Source organism: Galeopterus variegatus, unplaced genomic scaffold, assembly GCF_000696425.1.
Source record: "Galeopterus variegatus unplaced genomic scaffold, G_variegatus-3.0.2 Scaffold4927, whole genome shotgun sequence".
In the NCBI taxonomy this organism is placed as follows: domain Eukaryota; kingdom Metazoa; phylum Chordata; class Mammalia; order Dermoptera; family Cynocephalidae; genus Galeopterus; species Galeopterus variegatus.
In genome coordinates this window covers 54952-71874 of record NW_007731038.1, presented here as the reverse complement: position 1 = coordinate 71874, position 16923 = coordinate 54952, and the positions used below count along the sequence as shown (strand labels likewise).

Sequence of the window (16923 nt, the reverse complement as noted above, 5' to 3'; positions counted from 1 at the left end):
TGTAAATTGAAAATATCATAAGTTGAAATGTATTGGGTTACATCCTGATGAATCCATCCTAAAGTTGAAAAATTATAAGTTGAACCATTGTAAGTCTGGAGTGTCCATACCTAATTCAGTTAACATTCTTGCTTTGATTTGTATATCTGCTTTCCTGACCTTTATCTCCTTGATCTTGCTCATACGCTTATTACTTTAATCTTATGTTGCTCTTTTACATGGTTCTAACTATTCACCTTTCTTTAATTTGCTCTTTTGCTTTTTAGAAATTGTTCATTATTTGCTTGTTAAAGACACATGCTTTTTTGGTTGCTGTCTTCAGGTGGGGTTTACATTGACAAGTGTCTTAGAATCAGTTTAGTGTTGAAGGTCGATGGTGGAATTGCTGGGCATCAAGAATGAGCTTGAGTTAGCTCTCTTAGACTTAGCAATCCAGGATCCTTTTAGCAGTGGGAGAATGTCTGCAGGAGCAATGGTAGCATTAGTCCTTTGGTTAAAGGAGTTGATACGAATTACAAAAAATGTCAGATATTAATGGGCATTTTTACAGGTGGACTTTTTGGTGGGTGATACCTGAATTGTCGAATTTATTAAAGAATTTCAAAATGTCTATCCTCTGTGTGGATAGATGGGTACAGATGATTTTTCCCCCGCTTTGGGTTCAATGATCTCTTTACTGTTGAATTGTCTCTGACAGATGAACGGTTGGTTTGGACTTGATAAAAGAACAAAGGGTAAATAAGACAATGAGTAAAAAAACTGAAAAGAGACAGGAACAGTAAAAGATGTATGGTAAAAAGTTGTCTGTCTTTGTGTGTGTGTGTATGTGTGTGTGTGTGTGTGTGTGTGTATGTATAACAATTATATGGTAAAAAGTTGTCTGTCTTTGTGTGTGTGTGTATGTGTGTGTGTGTGTGTGTGTGTGTGTGTGTGTATGTATAACAATTATGTCACTTGAAGTCAGTAGCATTTATTAAAGAATTCTTGAGAATATCATGTTAAAGGATTTGAGATGATAATGTGAGAAGGTAGCCCAGAAGAAATTTCTGTTGGACTAAGTTTAAAACTATGTTGTTTTTAGTTCTATTTTTACAGCACATCTCAATCTCTTTTAAGAGCTTACTGTATTATCAAATATTTATTGTCAGATACTATATTTGTATAATAGCAAAGAGAAGCTTGTACATTCTTAAAGAAGTGTATCGACAGTCAAATAGCTTTTCTCAGAAAGCATATGGATAATTTTATTGATATAACATTTCCTTATAGGTGCAAACAAGGAAAATATGCATTGTCCATTCCGTTCTCTCAGAAATAGTAAATAGGGAGTCCATACCCAGGACTCTTTCCCTAGTATTTGTAGTGGAAGCACTTCATAGTAGAGAAAAAAATTGCATGTAGACTTAAAAGAATTTTGGTTAATTTGATTTTGGATAATATTAAGCCGTTTGTTTTATTTTAACAGGTATCTTTCAGATGAAGGCATTGAAGCTTGCACAAGTTCTACTGACAAAGTCAATGTAAATGACATCATCCTGATTGCTCTCAATGTAGGTTTATAAGGTTAACTTATAAACATTTTTAATCTGGAAGGTATAGTCATGAAAAACTGGATATTATGGAATAAACTGGATATTATGATAAGTAATATGGAAAACACTTTTCATTTTTTTGTCCATTGTAGGTTATAGTGATGTTTGTTGAATCTGTTAAGTTCATATCAGCCAGTTATTTACATGTATTATACAGAATCCAATGAAAGAAGAAGAAAATGCAATTAATACTTCTTTTTCACCCAGTTATCAGTTTTGGAATTTCATAACATTTACAGTAGCTATGTCCTAGTAGTGAAAATTGTCCATTCATTAAAACAAATTGCCATTTAATTTACATGGAACTCTAGTTTAAAAAAAAAAATCTAGCTAGGTTATAGCTTTTGGCAACTGTAATTATTGTTTCAAAGTAACTTTTTCTGATGATAGAAGTAATATTCATTGTAGAACATTTCAGAAAATGCAAAAAAGCAAAATAAGAAAATTAAAATGACTTATTTACTGTCATTGCTTTGGTGTTTTGGTGTATATTTCAAGAGATAAAAACTGTTTGAAATAAAAGTGTAAATAAACAAATGTTCTTTTTTCAATTCTGCAGCTATCCCTCTGGTAGTTTCTTCCTGTTGCTTTACAACAACAATCTATTAATAATCAAATTTATATGTTGTGATACATGCTAAATGAAATTTATAGGAGGACAGTTGTCTGACAAATCCATCACATCACTATACAATCAATATAACATAAAGCAGAAATAAAATATAAATTAATGTATAGTGGTATGTAACTTTTTCTTTTAAAATCACTTAAGTTTATATTTATAAAATTAAACTTGGGTTTAAACAGACAAAATTTATGTTCTGAACTCTAAGTCATTTTTTTCAGCTTCTTTGAATTTTATTTGATAAGACTAACAGGATCTTTTTTTAAAAAGTTCTGAGCCGTGTATTTACATTTTTATAAGCAAAAGACTAAATTTTTTATAGAAAGCATTAGTCAGAAATTGTACATGTCATTTTTGACTATAAATGGCAACATTCTCTAGACACTTTAACTTTCTTTGACTTGCTCCCAAATTTGTGAATTCTATTTTTTAAAATGTTGTAAAGAACTCTATTTTCTTGTTTATTTAAGAAAAATTTAAGATGATAGGAAAGAGATTTTATGATAATCTGCTGTTCTTTATTTTTCTTATTTATGTATGAAAATAGGTAAATAGCAATGAGCTATCTATAAAACTGGTGTGAAACTTTAAATAAATCAAGATGAAGTGTTTGTGCTATGCACATAAGAGGTACACGATGGTCATTATCTGAATGAATGAATTTGTCTTTGTCATTTTCTCTGAAATATATAGTTGAATATTCCAATTCAACACTATTATGCCATATCATAATATAAGAAGAAAATTTTAATCATGATGAAGCCTATAGTAGACAAATGATCTACTTTTCAAGTTTATCATTTTTTAATAAAATTCAAGCATTTATTTTATCCTGTTGAATTTTTTTCAACTTTTGCGTGATTGCAGGATATTAACCACTAGTTGAGAAAGACTTGTATTATTGAGTCTTCATATGTACACACACACATATATATACACATGTATGCGTATATATACATATAAAACATTATATATTAGGAGAATAATCCACACATAAACTTTCTTATGCTCTCTTCTTCCTTTGGGGAACTTGTTCCTTTATCCAACAGTGAACAGTGTGATAACACGTATGCAGTTTTCTCCCCAGGGAAGCCCGTTAGAGACCAGCAGTCCAAGGATTTTTATTGGGCTACTCACAAAGGTACCCATTACCTAGCATGTACCAAAATTTCAGGACCCCCCCCCCCAAAAAAAAAGCAGGTGTTCACCATAAATCACATTGTTTATACAAACAGTCTAGGCAGTGAACCACATTTTCAGTTAGGTAAGGGTTCAAGTGCAAAGTTCCCAGATGCCAGCCTAAGGCTAACTTCTTAAACAGGCCTTCCTAAAGATTAAAGATGACTGCCTCAGATCTGCTATGTAATTCTTTTATGCTCAAATTTTTATGTTGAAAAGAAGTATTCTTAAATTGTTACTCTGTAAAGTGGAGAGTAAGACTATTAAGAACTGACATTGAAATCCAGGATATAGTTTTGGGTTCAAATACCTGAATTATTAAGAAAAAAATTAAGTGATAGTTCAGTCTTAAGTTACTGAACACTATCTATTGGTAAAAAATTAAAAATATTATAGTCTTATTTCTCTTAAGAATCTGTGTAATATAAAATGATGTGCTAAATAGATATTCTCTAGAACTTACCTGAATAGTTAGGAATCGTGTGTGTGTGTGTGTGTGTGTGTGAGTGATATGTATGTAGGTAGATGCTTTGAAAATTATTACAAGATTTTTTATAGAATAAGTGTTTCTCCTGCATTAATTTTATTTTCAATATAAAAGTATTCTTGGATCCAGTCATTGTCTTAGCAATTCTGATATATGACATCTGAATAACAAAATTGCCTTTGCAGTACTTATAAGTTGACTTTGAATTTAGAATGTTTGAAGGTTTGGTACACCATTATCATCATGCTAAAAGCACATTGAAATGACATTCCTTATATGTGTGTATAGCACTTTAAAAGTTATGTAAACTTTGAGTGTATTGTCTTTTTTTAGCCTGATGACAACTTTGTGAGATCTGATTCCTGGTATTTTTTTCCATTGTATAAAGGAATAAGTTAACTGGGTTTAGAAAATTTGTGACAGTGTCCAAGATCATATGATTAGTTAATTACTATTGGGATGAATCAAAGTTTACAATTTATGTCTAGTGTTCATTTATATTACACTGATGCCTCATTTTAGTTTGAATTAAATTTCATAATTATTGACAAAAACTAGAAATGAGGGACTATGGTATATCATAAAATTTGTATAAATTCTGTTTCTCATTCATATTTCAATATTTTAGCCTGGGAGTGACTTCAGAATAGTGCCTCTGTTTTTATGAACTGTTAGTTGTATTGTTGACTTAATGGTTATATATGTTTGGGTGATAACAAAATGTACATGGTTTATATTCGCTAAAATAAACATGATGGCTAATATTCACTGAGTGTTTACACTGTGTAAGGCATTCTACTAAGTGCTTCACATGTATTAACATTTAGTCTTCAAAACAGTCCTAATATTGGGAAGGCTAGTATAAGAAAGTTTTTTTTACCTGTATGTTACTCAGTATTTTCAACGTGAAAGGGCATACAACCTCAGGTACGGTTTAAAATTCTTTTCACCTTGTTATTTGAGGCTGCCAAAAGCAGAAACCTAAAGCATTGTAGCACAAGGATTTGAATTTGGCACTTAGTTTGCCTGGCAGTTCCATTCAGTGAGTTTCAGTTTAGGAATGATCTTTGCATTACATTTAGAAATAAATTATGAATCATAGTAGTAAAGGACTGGAAAGGATCTGTGGGGGTTGTATAACTTACATGCTTGTTTCTTAAGCTGACCACATATGGGTATTTCAAAGAGGAGGGTATTTTATTATTGTATGTGTTCAAAGAATACTATCCTACTGCTCTATATGTATTCATTTCACATGACAGTAATTTTAATCATCTAGTGTTTTCTCAAGTCTAACAAAATTTTTCCCTTATAATTTGTATGATTTAGTGTACTCTTTGTCTATTTTCTTTTATTCTTAAGGGGATGACTATATTACACTTAAGGGGGTTACTATATTTTAAGGAGTAACACAAAAACAATGCAACTTTAGGTATGACTCTAATCTTACTGTCTTCAAGCATCAGGATAATTCCTTAGTTTAGGTAATTGGACCTTTTTCATGAATACTGATAGTTTTCCTCTGAATCAATTTCTTACTATTCCTTTAGGTTTTCACCTCCTAAAGAGGACATAATCCTTAAAAGTTCTGCTTTTTATGTAGACAGTGGAGTTGAAGTTTTCTGTTTATGTCACAAGTGCTATAACCTTGTTTATATTATCCTTATGTTTTGCTTTGGTTTACTAAGTTATGTATACTTCTGCATTTTCACATAGTCATTTGTTCACTAACTTCTATTTTGGTAATTTGCTTAAGCAAATGAAGTAAATTTTTACTACAGTAAAGTCTTACTGTGACTTCTTTGCTATTCCAGTGGTGTTGTTCCCTGGGATATTTGTATGTTATGGAGCTTTGTTATGTTATACATATCATAGCATATAGAGTAGTGTGTTTTCATATCTCTGCATTGTCAAGGTTATGTGATGTTCAGTTGTTAAAAATATACTATGTTTATGTATTCAAAAGCTGTCATTTGATTTTGTATTGTGGCATTACTTTTTTTGATAAGACCATAATTTGTATAAAATCAAGTTTTAGATTTTAATAGAGAAGAGCTAATAAGTTAAAAGGTTGCCTACAGAAATATGATCAGAATTAAGGCCTCATATGTTACTGTTCACCTTATTGGCACACTTTAAATAACTTATGTATGGGACTTTGTTATTTAAAAAGATTGATTATATATATATGGATCTCATAATCAAAGACATTTATTTAATTTTTGTCCCCAAACTTTAATTAAGTAACTTCATCTTTTGTTCATGAGATTAGATTTAGAATTACTTTTGCCTGTAATTCTATTTTAATAATAATATTTTTATTTTAGACAGATCTGAGAACAATTGGCAAGAAATTCCTTCGCAGTGACATCAATGGTGGAAAGGTAGAAAAGGTAAAGAAAACCATTAACTTTCTAAATTATGCCAAATATAATAAGTATGATCATCTACTAAATTATTGCAATTATTTTTTGTCAATAAAGACTGCAACTGTAAAATATTTTGGAGGTGGACAGATCACAAAGTCATCATTATGGTGACTTCCTGCACACATGGAAAATCAAGAGTTAAACTTTTGGTGACTTTTCAACATTTTAGAAAAACTTTTGTTTCGGGAATTATAACTATGGCGTATTTACTTCACATCTGAGACATAGATGTTATTGCAGCAGGACGAAGACCTTTTCTTACCTTTTTATTTTGGTTACCTTAATAAACTGTTAAGTTTATTTAATGATTATATTTAATAATTATTTATATTATTAAGTGTAGATGTATAAAATTATGAGAGAAAGTTAGGAACAATTTGGCAAAGCTTGATTATTCCTGTTATTTTGCATTATACATGTATTTATTCATGTTATGAATTTTTTCAGTTATCATTATTAAACACAAAGGTATATTTATTTTTAAGATATCAACCAGTCAGTTTTTTACTTCCTATTCATTTATATTTAATTTCTTCTTTTTATTTGAAAATACATGTAAATCATGTCAGCCAAGAAATTTATATGTGCTGTTGGTCACTTTTGGAGCTATCAAGGAACATCATTATCTCTAATTTAAAGAAATACTTTCAATGTATATGTTTTGTGTTTGAATATTCTTATCATTTTAACACTCAGATATTTAAAATGGTTATTACACTTCAGTTATTTTAAATTTTAGATAAGTTACAGAGGTCTATAATAAGATTTTTACAAATGTAATGAGATTTTTTACATTTTCTAATATATTAATCCATTTATGCAAAGATGGTAATCATTTAGGTGGGAAGGACCATTAGAGGGGGATTCTAATATACTCTAGTTTTGAAGGACATACTCAGAGAAGAAGGTTCTACAACTTCCTTCAGAAATTTATTTTAGGGCCGGCCCGTGGCTCACTCGGGAGAGTGCGGTGCTGATAACACCAAGGCCCCGGGTTCGGATCCCATATAGGGATGGCCGGTTGGCTCACTGGCTGAGCGTGGTGCTGACAACACCAAGTCAAGGGTTAAGATCCCCTTACCGGTCATCTTTAAAAAAAAAAAAAAAAAAAAAGAAAAAGAAATTTATTTTAGTGTTAACACTGTGTATCAGCCAACTTTAATTATATTTTTACTTAAATGTCTTGTGCTGCAACTTAAAACAAGGGTTAAGATCCCCTTACCGGTCATCTTTAAAAAAAAAAAAAAAAAGAAAAGAAAAAAAAGAAATTTATTTTAGTGTTAACACTGTGTATCAGCCAACTTTAATTATATTTTTACTTAAATGTCTTGTGCTGCAACTTAAAGTCAGTAACATTGTCTTTATATTCCCTCAGGAGAAATGGAGAGTATCTGGTTGTCTTCCTCTGCGAATTATTCTTTACATACTTTTAGACTTGTTAATATCACCACCAGTGCCACAGGTTTCCTTTTGCTAAATATGTGTTACACTTCTCACTGTGTAATGGAGATGCAAAAAAGGATTACTCAAAGCAACATGAATGCAATGAGAAGCCCAAAGGGACTGCACCTCAGCAACTCTTCTGTTAGAAAGAGAAAACTGGGTACAGCCCCGATTCAAAGTTAGCTTCTGGTTTTTATTGTAAAGACAAGGAAGTTTCACAAGAAAAATCAGTTGATTCAATCATTTCAAAAGGACACAAAGACATGGGCAATGTGACAAAAATTATCTAACAAAAGTTAGCTAAGTATAGCTTAAACAATAGAGACTAGTAAAATCATTTAAATTAACAAGATGACGTTCCAAAGTACAATTTGTGAACAGCTAAATTGATAAGACTGTAATCATCGTCTAACCCAAAATAATATCCTATCCCCAAATGATTTAAGCAAAAGTTACGTTCTTATAATTGTCTCTAAAGTTTCCACCAACAAACAGCTTGCCCTTAGAAAACATTTTTTTCACATTTTTCCCTCCAGCAATTCCTTCAACATATTTTAACAACAATCAGTATTTTAAATAGTCAAAATACATAATCCCATCCCTAAACAGTGATTAGAATTGATTAGATGGGCTTTTGCCACACTGTCTGTGGACTTCTGTCCCCTAAATGGAGGGCTTTTGCCCCATACATGCATTACCTAAAAATCCTATTTTACAAATCAAATGAAAATCAAGATTTCTAACCCTCTATAAATATGAATCTTCCCTTTGTTTATTCTTAGTCTCAAGTTTTTCTTTTGTCTTCACTGTTCTTCTCAGAGTCCTCTCTAGTTTCTTTACCTTTCTTTTTTCGATTATAGTAGTAGTTCTCAGGCTTTAGTATACATCAGAATTGCCCTGAGGCCTGGCTAAAACACAGATTGTTGGGCCCCAAACCTCACCACCCATGCCCCCCTTCCTTCTCCACCAAGTTTCTGATTTCAGTAGGAGTAGGATGGAGCCTAAGAATTTGTATTTTGAACAAGTTTCCAGTAGACATTGATTTTGCTGGTCCGGGAAGCATACTTAGAAAATCACTGGGTTGTGGAACCTCAGATTAGGCAGCAATCTTGGGTAGGTCTGATGACTGCAACAATCCTCTGTAGGAAAAGTAAATAACATCAAAGCAGTGTCTGCACATCCTTACACTACTTTACTTAAGAAAATTTTGAAGCTTTCTGGATTATTGACTTTTCACTTTCTCTCTGTGTATCCTTAGAGACACTGAGAACCCATGTTGCTCATGGGATAATGGTGATGAGACTCTTCTCTGCTTCTTCTACTCTCTCAGAACATTTTTGCTTCTAAAAGTTTTGCACAGTGGTCCCTTTAAGATTTCATTTGAATATAGCTAACAACAATAAAAAACAACTTAAAACTTCCTATCTAGATTATTTTGTGCCAAATTTTCTCCTTTACTACATTCTTAATGCTAACATGACTTTATACATAAAATGATTAGATATAAAATAAGCCATTTTCATTTACAACAAAAATCGAGTTAGATATCTCTTTCTACTCTTCCTCTTTAATTATATTTTTCCTTTTGTCTCCTATATCTGGCATCAAATATGGTTCTCTTCACAGTATTAATGAAGATGTTTTGAAAATAATTTTAGTAGAAATTTTAGAAGCTAACACAGAAATTATTCATTTTGTTTGCCTTTAGTTAAAACTCCATATACTATATACACAATAACTTTTTAGGCTAAAATAAATGTACAAGGATTTTTTTTTTCTTTTAAAAAAAATGACTGGTAAGGGGATCTTAACCCTTGACTTGGTGTTGTCAGCACCACACCACCCAAGTGAGCTAACCGGCCAGTCCTATATAGGGATCCAAACCTGCAGCCTTGGTGTTATCAGCACCACACTTGCTTAAGTGAGCCATGGGCCAGCCCCCAAGGAATGTATTTTTGACATGAATTACTTTGGCTTCTTTGTCAGTAAAATAAGACTAATGCAGTAAGTGCTACTTTATTTGTGCCTTAATTAGATTGCTTTATTAACCAGCATTTTACTGTGTTAATGGTGACTGAATCACTAAAAGATATGACTCCAGAATAATTAGTTACTGAATTACTTATGTTATAGTTCTTGTTTAAAATAAACTTTGTTTTAATCTGTGCATAAAACATAGGGCAACATTTAGTAAGCAGAGTATTTGAATAAGTAATCTGCCTATATCTTGACCAGGTCAGATTTTGTTATAAAAGAATATTTTTGGGCCGGCCCAGTGGCACACTGCTACAGTGCACCGCTTGGGACCAGTAACAGATTGGAAAGATGCAGACTTTAGAGTCATTGGTATTGATTTAAATCCTATTTCTACTGCTTATTAATTTTTGTGACTTATCAAGTTATTTGATCTTGCTAGATTGTAGTTTCCTTACCATACCATTCAAATATTACTCCCTTATGACATTGAAGATTCAAGCGAGACAATGTATGTGGAATATTAATCACAGTACAATACATATGGCAAGTCTTAAGGATTATGAGCAATTTAGGATCATATTTTTGTCCTGGAAATCTAAGAATGCATGAATCCTTATTACCTCAGTTGGGTATTTTGTTTCTGAAACATCTCCAAGGGAATTCAATGAGTGAAGTAAGGCAAATGGGTGCACCATTATTATTTGGGTTTTGGCCCCAAACCCTAACAGAGAACTGTACTACTTGAGCTGTGATGATCTCTATGATAGAATCAATGCAGGCCAAAAGCCCTTGTCTGACTGTTTCTATTAAGTTTCAAATCTGTGATAGTACTGCTTCTAAGAGAGAGAAAGCCAGGGGCCAGCCTGTTAGCTCACTTGGGAGAGTGTGGTGCTGATAAAACCAAGGTGAAGGGTTTGGATCTGAAAGAAAGTGAGCCGAAAAGCTGGGTACTGATCAAGCTTTATTAAAGGAAAAGACTCTGCCAGGCTGCACTCAAAATGGAGAGCAGCAACTGGCATTAGGGTTGGAGGGCTTATATAGGTTGTAAGGAAGGCTGACATAATCAGGGAGGGGCTTGGTGCTGGTGTGGAGGAGTTTCAATTTCTCAGAAACTATGAGGTTTTTCATAAGAGAAGGGCTGGCAGCCATTTCGTGCTGAGTGTGTAAAATGGCACTGGTCATGTCCAAGATGGCACTGGTCACGTCCAAGATCCATCATTCCTGCCTTTTAAGTATAGGGAGAAGGGAAAAGGGGTGAAGGTGTCATTCTTCTGAAGCTACTTCTTGTTGGAGATGGGCGAAGATATGAAAAAAATAAAACAACTAGGTGTGGGGTATTAGTTTCATGTGGGGAGGCTGTATTCTTATGGGGAAGGGTTGACCGTTCTCAGGGGTTGATATCCTCCTCCCAGGAACAGTTAGGTGACCTTTTGGTTGGTGAAGGCCTACATACATTCCTATAAGAAATTAGAGAAACACCAAAATAGGCAGGGACCAAGAAGGAAGTCCCATCATGCTTAAGGGTCCGACGTGTTTTGTCCTGAAGTCCTCCCCCATCACTATGGCCTAGGTGAGTGGATTGGGGGAAGCAGAATGTTTTGTTGGTGGGGGGGCACTGGACTCCAGCAGAATGTAAGGAGATGTTGGGTTGGGGGTTGAGCTGAGGGACCCCTCTGGCATGGTGTTAACAGATTTTTTGGGTAAAGACTCAGGTGCTAGTTTTCCAAGGATAGGTGATATCAAGGGTCCTTCCCTAGTACCTTTACTGCCGTGGGGGTGGGAGAAGTGCTGTATAAGGCCCTTCCCAACATGGTGAGAGGGGCTTTGGGATTTGGGTTTTAATATACACTTGCTGTCCCAGGCTCAGGTTAAAGTCTGAGGGGGTGGTGGGGAAAGGATGAGGTAATAGAAGGTTGGCCTGTTCCTGAAGAAGATCCCTAATGAGCGAAAGAGTAGGGAGATACTGGCCTAAAGGCAATGAGGTGTAAGAGTGAAGGGTCTACCATACATAAGTTCAAAGGGGCTGAGGCCTGTGGTTTTGTGGGGGGGCAGCTCGCAAGCGAGTGAGTGCTAGAGGGAGAAGTTGGGTCCAAGGGAGGTGAAGTTCCATGGACAGCTTGGTGAGGTGTGTTTTTATGAGGTGATTGGCTTTTTCTACTTTGGCTGATGACTGAGGTCGGTATGGTATATGTAAGTCCCATGTGATATGTAATGCCTGTGCCTTGAATTGTGTAATCTGGGAAATGAATGCCGGGCCGTTATCAGACTGGAGGCTGGTGGGCTAGGCCAAAATGAGGGATGATTTCTGAGGTGAGAGCATGCAGTACTGCTGTAGCATCCTCTGAAGTGCAGGGAAAAACCTCAAGCGAACCTGAAAAGGTATCTACTAAGGTTAGAAGATAGCATGTCATTTTGTGGGGAGGCATGTGAGTAAAGTCAGTTTGCCAAGCCTGGCCTGGTGGGTGGGAAGGGACTGAACTCGGAGGCCACCTTGATTGGAGCAACGAGTACACAAAGGACAATTTCGAGTGATTTGTTTAAGTAACTTGGCCATGTGGGGAGAGTAATATAAGTGTTGAAGAAGGCGTAGTAGGGCTTCATAGCCTGTATGAACCGAATTATGGAAATCTATAAGTATTTGCTCAGTTTGTGTGGTAGGGAGGACATAGTGACTAGAGAGGGTATACCAGTTGTCCTACCTCCCTACTTCCAACTGTTGGAGGTGTTGTATTTCTTGAGGTGTGTATTGGGGTAAGGACTTAGGGGCCATGAGAAAGACCTGAATGGGAGAGGAAGAGTGGGGGCCTGGTGATTGAGCAGCCCGTTTTGCAGTTAGGTCTGCCAGTTTGTTTCCCTGGGCTATGGGGTCATTGGAGGTTTGGTGTCCTCTGCAGTGTATAATCCTAACCTCCTTTGGGAGTTGTGCAGCCTCAAGAAGTATCTTGATAAGGTGACTGTTTTTCATGGGCCCTCCTTGAGTGGTCATGTATCCTCTCTCCTTCCATATGGCTGTGCAGGAGTGTAGGATGTGGTAAGCAAACTTAGAGTCAGTGTATATATTGACTCATTTGTTACTTGCCAGAGTGAGAGCACAGGTGAGGGCAATGACTTCTGCCTGTTGGGAAGTGGTGTTGGGGGGAGGGGGCAGCCTCAATAGCTTGTGTTAGATTTACTATGGCATATAACCTGCCTGGGGGGCAGGCATGGAGGTGTTGCTCCCATCTGTGAACCCTGTATGTTGGGGCCTTGTTGTAATGGGATGCAGGGAGATGTGTGGGAAGGGATTGAGAAAGAGGTCTAAAGCCTCCATGCAATTATATTCTAAGGGTTGTGAGTGTTTTGGGATGAGAGTGACTGGATTTAAGGGAGGGCAAGGTTTAAAGGAGAACTGGGAATTTTCAATGAACGTAAGGTGGATAAGTCGTAGGCGGGAAGGGGAGAGAATTGACATGGCCTAATGGCTGAGAAGGTCTTGAAGATGATGAGGGGAACAAATGAGTGTTTGTTGTCCAAAAGTTAGTTTAGAGCTTTCTTATGGTTATCGGGCGGCTGTCACCAAGGCCTGTAAACAGGGAACCCATACTCGAGCTGTGGTGTCCAGTTGTTTGGAAAGGTATGCAACAGGGGAGAAGATATCTCTCGCCTTTTGTTCCAAAACCCCAACTGCCAGTCCTTGGGTTTGGGTGATGTATAGGATAAAAGGATGAGATAGGTTTGGGAGGGATAGAGCTGGGGCTGCAAGGAGAGCAGTTTTTAATCTCTGGAAGGGAGAATGAATGGGCTTTGTGGGATCTAAGGGAATGGCAGGATCCCCTTTGGCTGCCTCATAAAGTGATTTTGCTAGCACACCAAAGTTAGGAATCCATAGGCGAAGATACTCGGCAAGCCCCAAGAAAGAAAGGATTTCATCCTTCCTGGTAGGAATAGGGAGTTCAGAAATTAAACTCTTGTGATCCACCATTATTTCTCTGGTTTTAGGGGTGAGGTGGACTCCCAAATAGGTGACTGAAGGAGAAGAAATTTGGGCCTTGCTGGGGGACACTTGATATCCCCTGGAGGCCAGGAAATTAAGAAGAGCAACAGTGTGGGCCTGTGAATCCTCATAGGAGGAGCTACAAAAGAGGAGCTCATCCACATATTGTATTAAAGTGCTAGAGGTTGGAGGAAGTTCAGAAAAGTCTTGAGCTAAGGCCTGGCCAGAAAAGTGGGGGCTATCCCGAAACCCCTGAGGTAGTACTGTCCAGGTGAGTTGTTGGGAATGACGTGTATCAGGATCAGTCCAAGTGAAGGTGAACAGGTTTTGACAGGAAGGGTGTAGAGGGATAGAAAAAAAAGGCATCTTTGAGGTCAAGTACAGAGAAGAAACAGGTTGTTGTTAGGATTGTGGATAGAAGAGTATAGGGGTCAGAAACGAGTGGGGTTGTGGGTAAAATGGCTGCATTAGTGGCCCTGAGGTCTTGAACTAAATGGTATGAGCCGTTATGCTTTGTAACTGGAAAGATGGGTGTATTAAATGGTGGGTGGGTAAGCTGTAAGAGATGAGAAGAAAGGAGTTCGTGTATGATGGGTTTTAAGCCTATTAGGTGTTTGTTAGCGATGGGGTATTGTGGGACATTAGGGAACAAAGGGGTTCTGCAACTTAACAAGGATAGGGGAATGGTGCATAGCAATGGAGGGAGAAGTGTCCCATATTATGGGATTAACCTTGTCTGAGAGGAAGGGGAAGGTGGAAGCCTCAGGGGCCAGATCTGGGTGGCCTCTAACAGGAGTATTGTAGCTGGAGTTAAAGTATTTAGGGTAAGGGTGGCTTTGAATTAGGAAAGGATGTCCTGTCCCAGTAAGGGAGCTGGGCATTGAGGCATTATTAAAAATTTGTGTGTGAATTGGGTGTGATGTAGGGTGTAGGAAAGGGGTTGAGTGATCCATGGGTGGTATTCTGATCCCATGACCACTACTATTGTGATAGACGACAGGGTTGTTGGTCCTGCATATTCAGGAAGAGTAGAGTAAGTGGCCCCTGTATTGATGACAATAGAGATCGGCTTACCTGCTATGAGGAGAGTTAACCTGGGCTCATGTGTGGTGATCTTCGTGGGGGCCTTGGGTCCTGGGCATCATCAGTCCTCCTTTTGGGCGAATCCAAGAAGTTCCGATAAGGATGGCCATGGAGCCAAAAGCTGTGGGTTGGTGACTGGGTCACTCCATCTCTGGCGAGTGGAACAGTCAACCCCCAGTGACCTGGCTGTTTGCAGTGAGGACAGGGCTTGGAATGGGGCCTGAGGCTAGGACAGGCCCATACCCAGTGGCCCAGTTGACCACAGTTGAAGCTGTTTCTGGGTGGCTTGTCCCTAGAGGCAGCTGACTTAGGGGTATGTGATCCCCAGGTAGCATTAGCCTGGAACTGATATTTGGCCTGATCTCTTTTGTATCAATCCTTCTTCTCCTCCTCCTTATTGTTAAAAACCTTGAAAGCTGTGTTGAGGAGGTCTCATTGTGTAGTATTTGGACCATCCTCAAGTTTTTTTAGTTTTTTTCAAATGTCAGGGGCTGATTGGGTAATGAAACGAGAGTGTAAGAGGGCCATGCCTGCAGGGGAGTTTGGGTCTATGTATGTGATCATATTTTCCCGGAGATCCCGGTCCCTGTGGCTGGCCTTGTAGTCCCAGTTTGGGTCCATGTGAGGGATGGCAACGACTCCCACAGGCCGCCTATTATTTTGGGCATGTACCTTGTCTACCTATTTTTGGGCCATTATCTAGACCTGCTCCCTATCTTTGGGGGACAAGGTAGAAATGAGAATCATGAAAACATCATGCCAGGTGAGATCATAAGACTGGGTGAGATATCTGAATTCCTTAAGATATGTGTCTGAGTTGGACTGGAAAGATCCCAGTTGTTTTTCAATTTGGGAGAGATCGGAAAGAGAAAAGGGGATATGGACCTGGACAATTCTCTTTGTCCCTGGCACTTCACAGAGGGGGTTTAAAGTAGCCAGAGTAGAGGCAGGGTTGTCACCTGATGAAGGGGAAGAAGGAGAGGGGTTGGGTGGCTGAAGAGAGGGAAAAGGTGAAGGGGTTGGTGGAGGATCTGGAGTGTAAGGAGGTGGTAGGGGAGCAGAGTGGTCTGATGGATCAAAAGATTGATCCGAGTCCGGAAGGGGAGGTTGGGCATGAGGTAGGATAATTTGAGACGTAGGACAATTTTGACAGAGAGAAGGACACAATCGGAGATAGAAGAAGGCTTGAACATCAGCAGACTCTCTGGCTTTGCTGCTTCGGTGACAAAAGTTGTCTAGGTCTCTGAGAGTATCCAAATCAAAAGTGCCATTTTCTGGCCACCGGGATCTGTTGTTTAGTTTGTATTTAGGCCAAACCTGATTGCAGTAGAAAATGAGGTGTTTGGGTTTAATGTCTCCCTGGAGGCCAAGAGGTTGTAAATTGGTCAGGAAACAGCCTGGGGGCATAGAGCATGGTGGTTTGGATCACGAGGATCCCATGTCGAGGGTGAGAAAGTAAACGAGTTATCCTAGTAGAAGAAGGGTGACAACAAGGTCTCCCTGGAGGCTGAGAGATTGTAAATTGGCCAGAAGAGAGCCCAGAGGTGTAGAGTGTGGAGGTTTAGATGGTGAGGGTCCCATTTAGAGAGCGAGAAAGGAGGTGATCAGTCCCAGTAAAAGGGAACACCAAGGAGTGTCCTCATTGGTGTGTGCCTCCTCTTCGAGAGAGTAACTACTGACCAGCTAGAGGAGCATCCTCCAATAGCTGGGGGGCACGAGCAGGGTTCCCTGAGCCAGGTGCCTGGTCTTTGGGAAGTAGACCAGTAGAGAGTAGTCGGGGGAACCCATAGAAGTAGGACAGACCCACTGACTCACCCTGAATTGAGGCCAGCGGTGGATGTGTTGGCCTGAAACGGCAAAAGGAGAGAGTCCCGGAGGTACCTGGTTTGGCAGGCCCGGGAAGAGTGGCTGGGAGGGGGCCAATCAACCCAAGAGAGGATCGTCCGAAGGTCCCAGCAAGTACCCTTCCCGAGTTTTGGCACCAAAATGAAAGAAAGTGAGCCGAAACGCCAGTACCGATCAAGCTTTTTTTTTTTTGTCTTTTTCCATGTCCGGCAACGGATCGCAACCCTCAGTGTCACCCCCGTACCGGACCGGGACCGGCAACGGGATCGCAACCCTCGGTGCTGCTCCCA

General features: G+C 38.1%; 1 protein-coding gene across 1 annotated transcript in view; it reads left to right on the top strand.

Moving 5' to 3' along the window:
- Positions 1-373: 373 nt before the first annotated feature.
- Positions 374-16923, top strand: part of LOC103604032 (tudor domain-containing protein 3-like) — a gene marked incomplete at its 3' end in the record, with an annotated part of 56976 nt that continues 40426 nt past the window's right edge. The window contains exons 1-3 of the mRNA XM_008588623.1: positions 374-492; positions 1466-1550; positions 6211-6276. Coding sequence (XP_008586845.1) covers positions 374-492; positions 1466-1550; positions 6211-6276 — 270 coding nt within the window. The remainder of the gene's footprint in view (positions 493-1465; positions 1551-6210; positions 6277-16923) is intronic.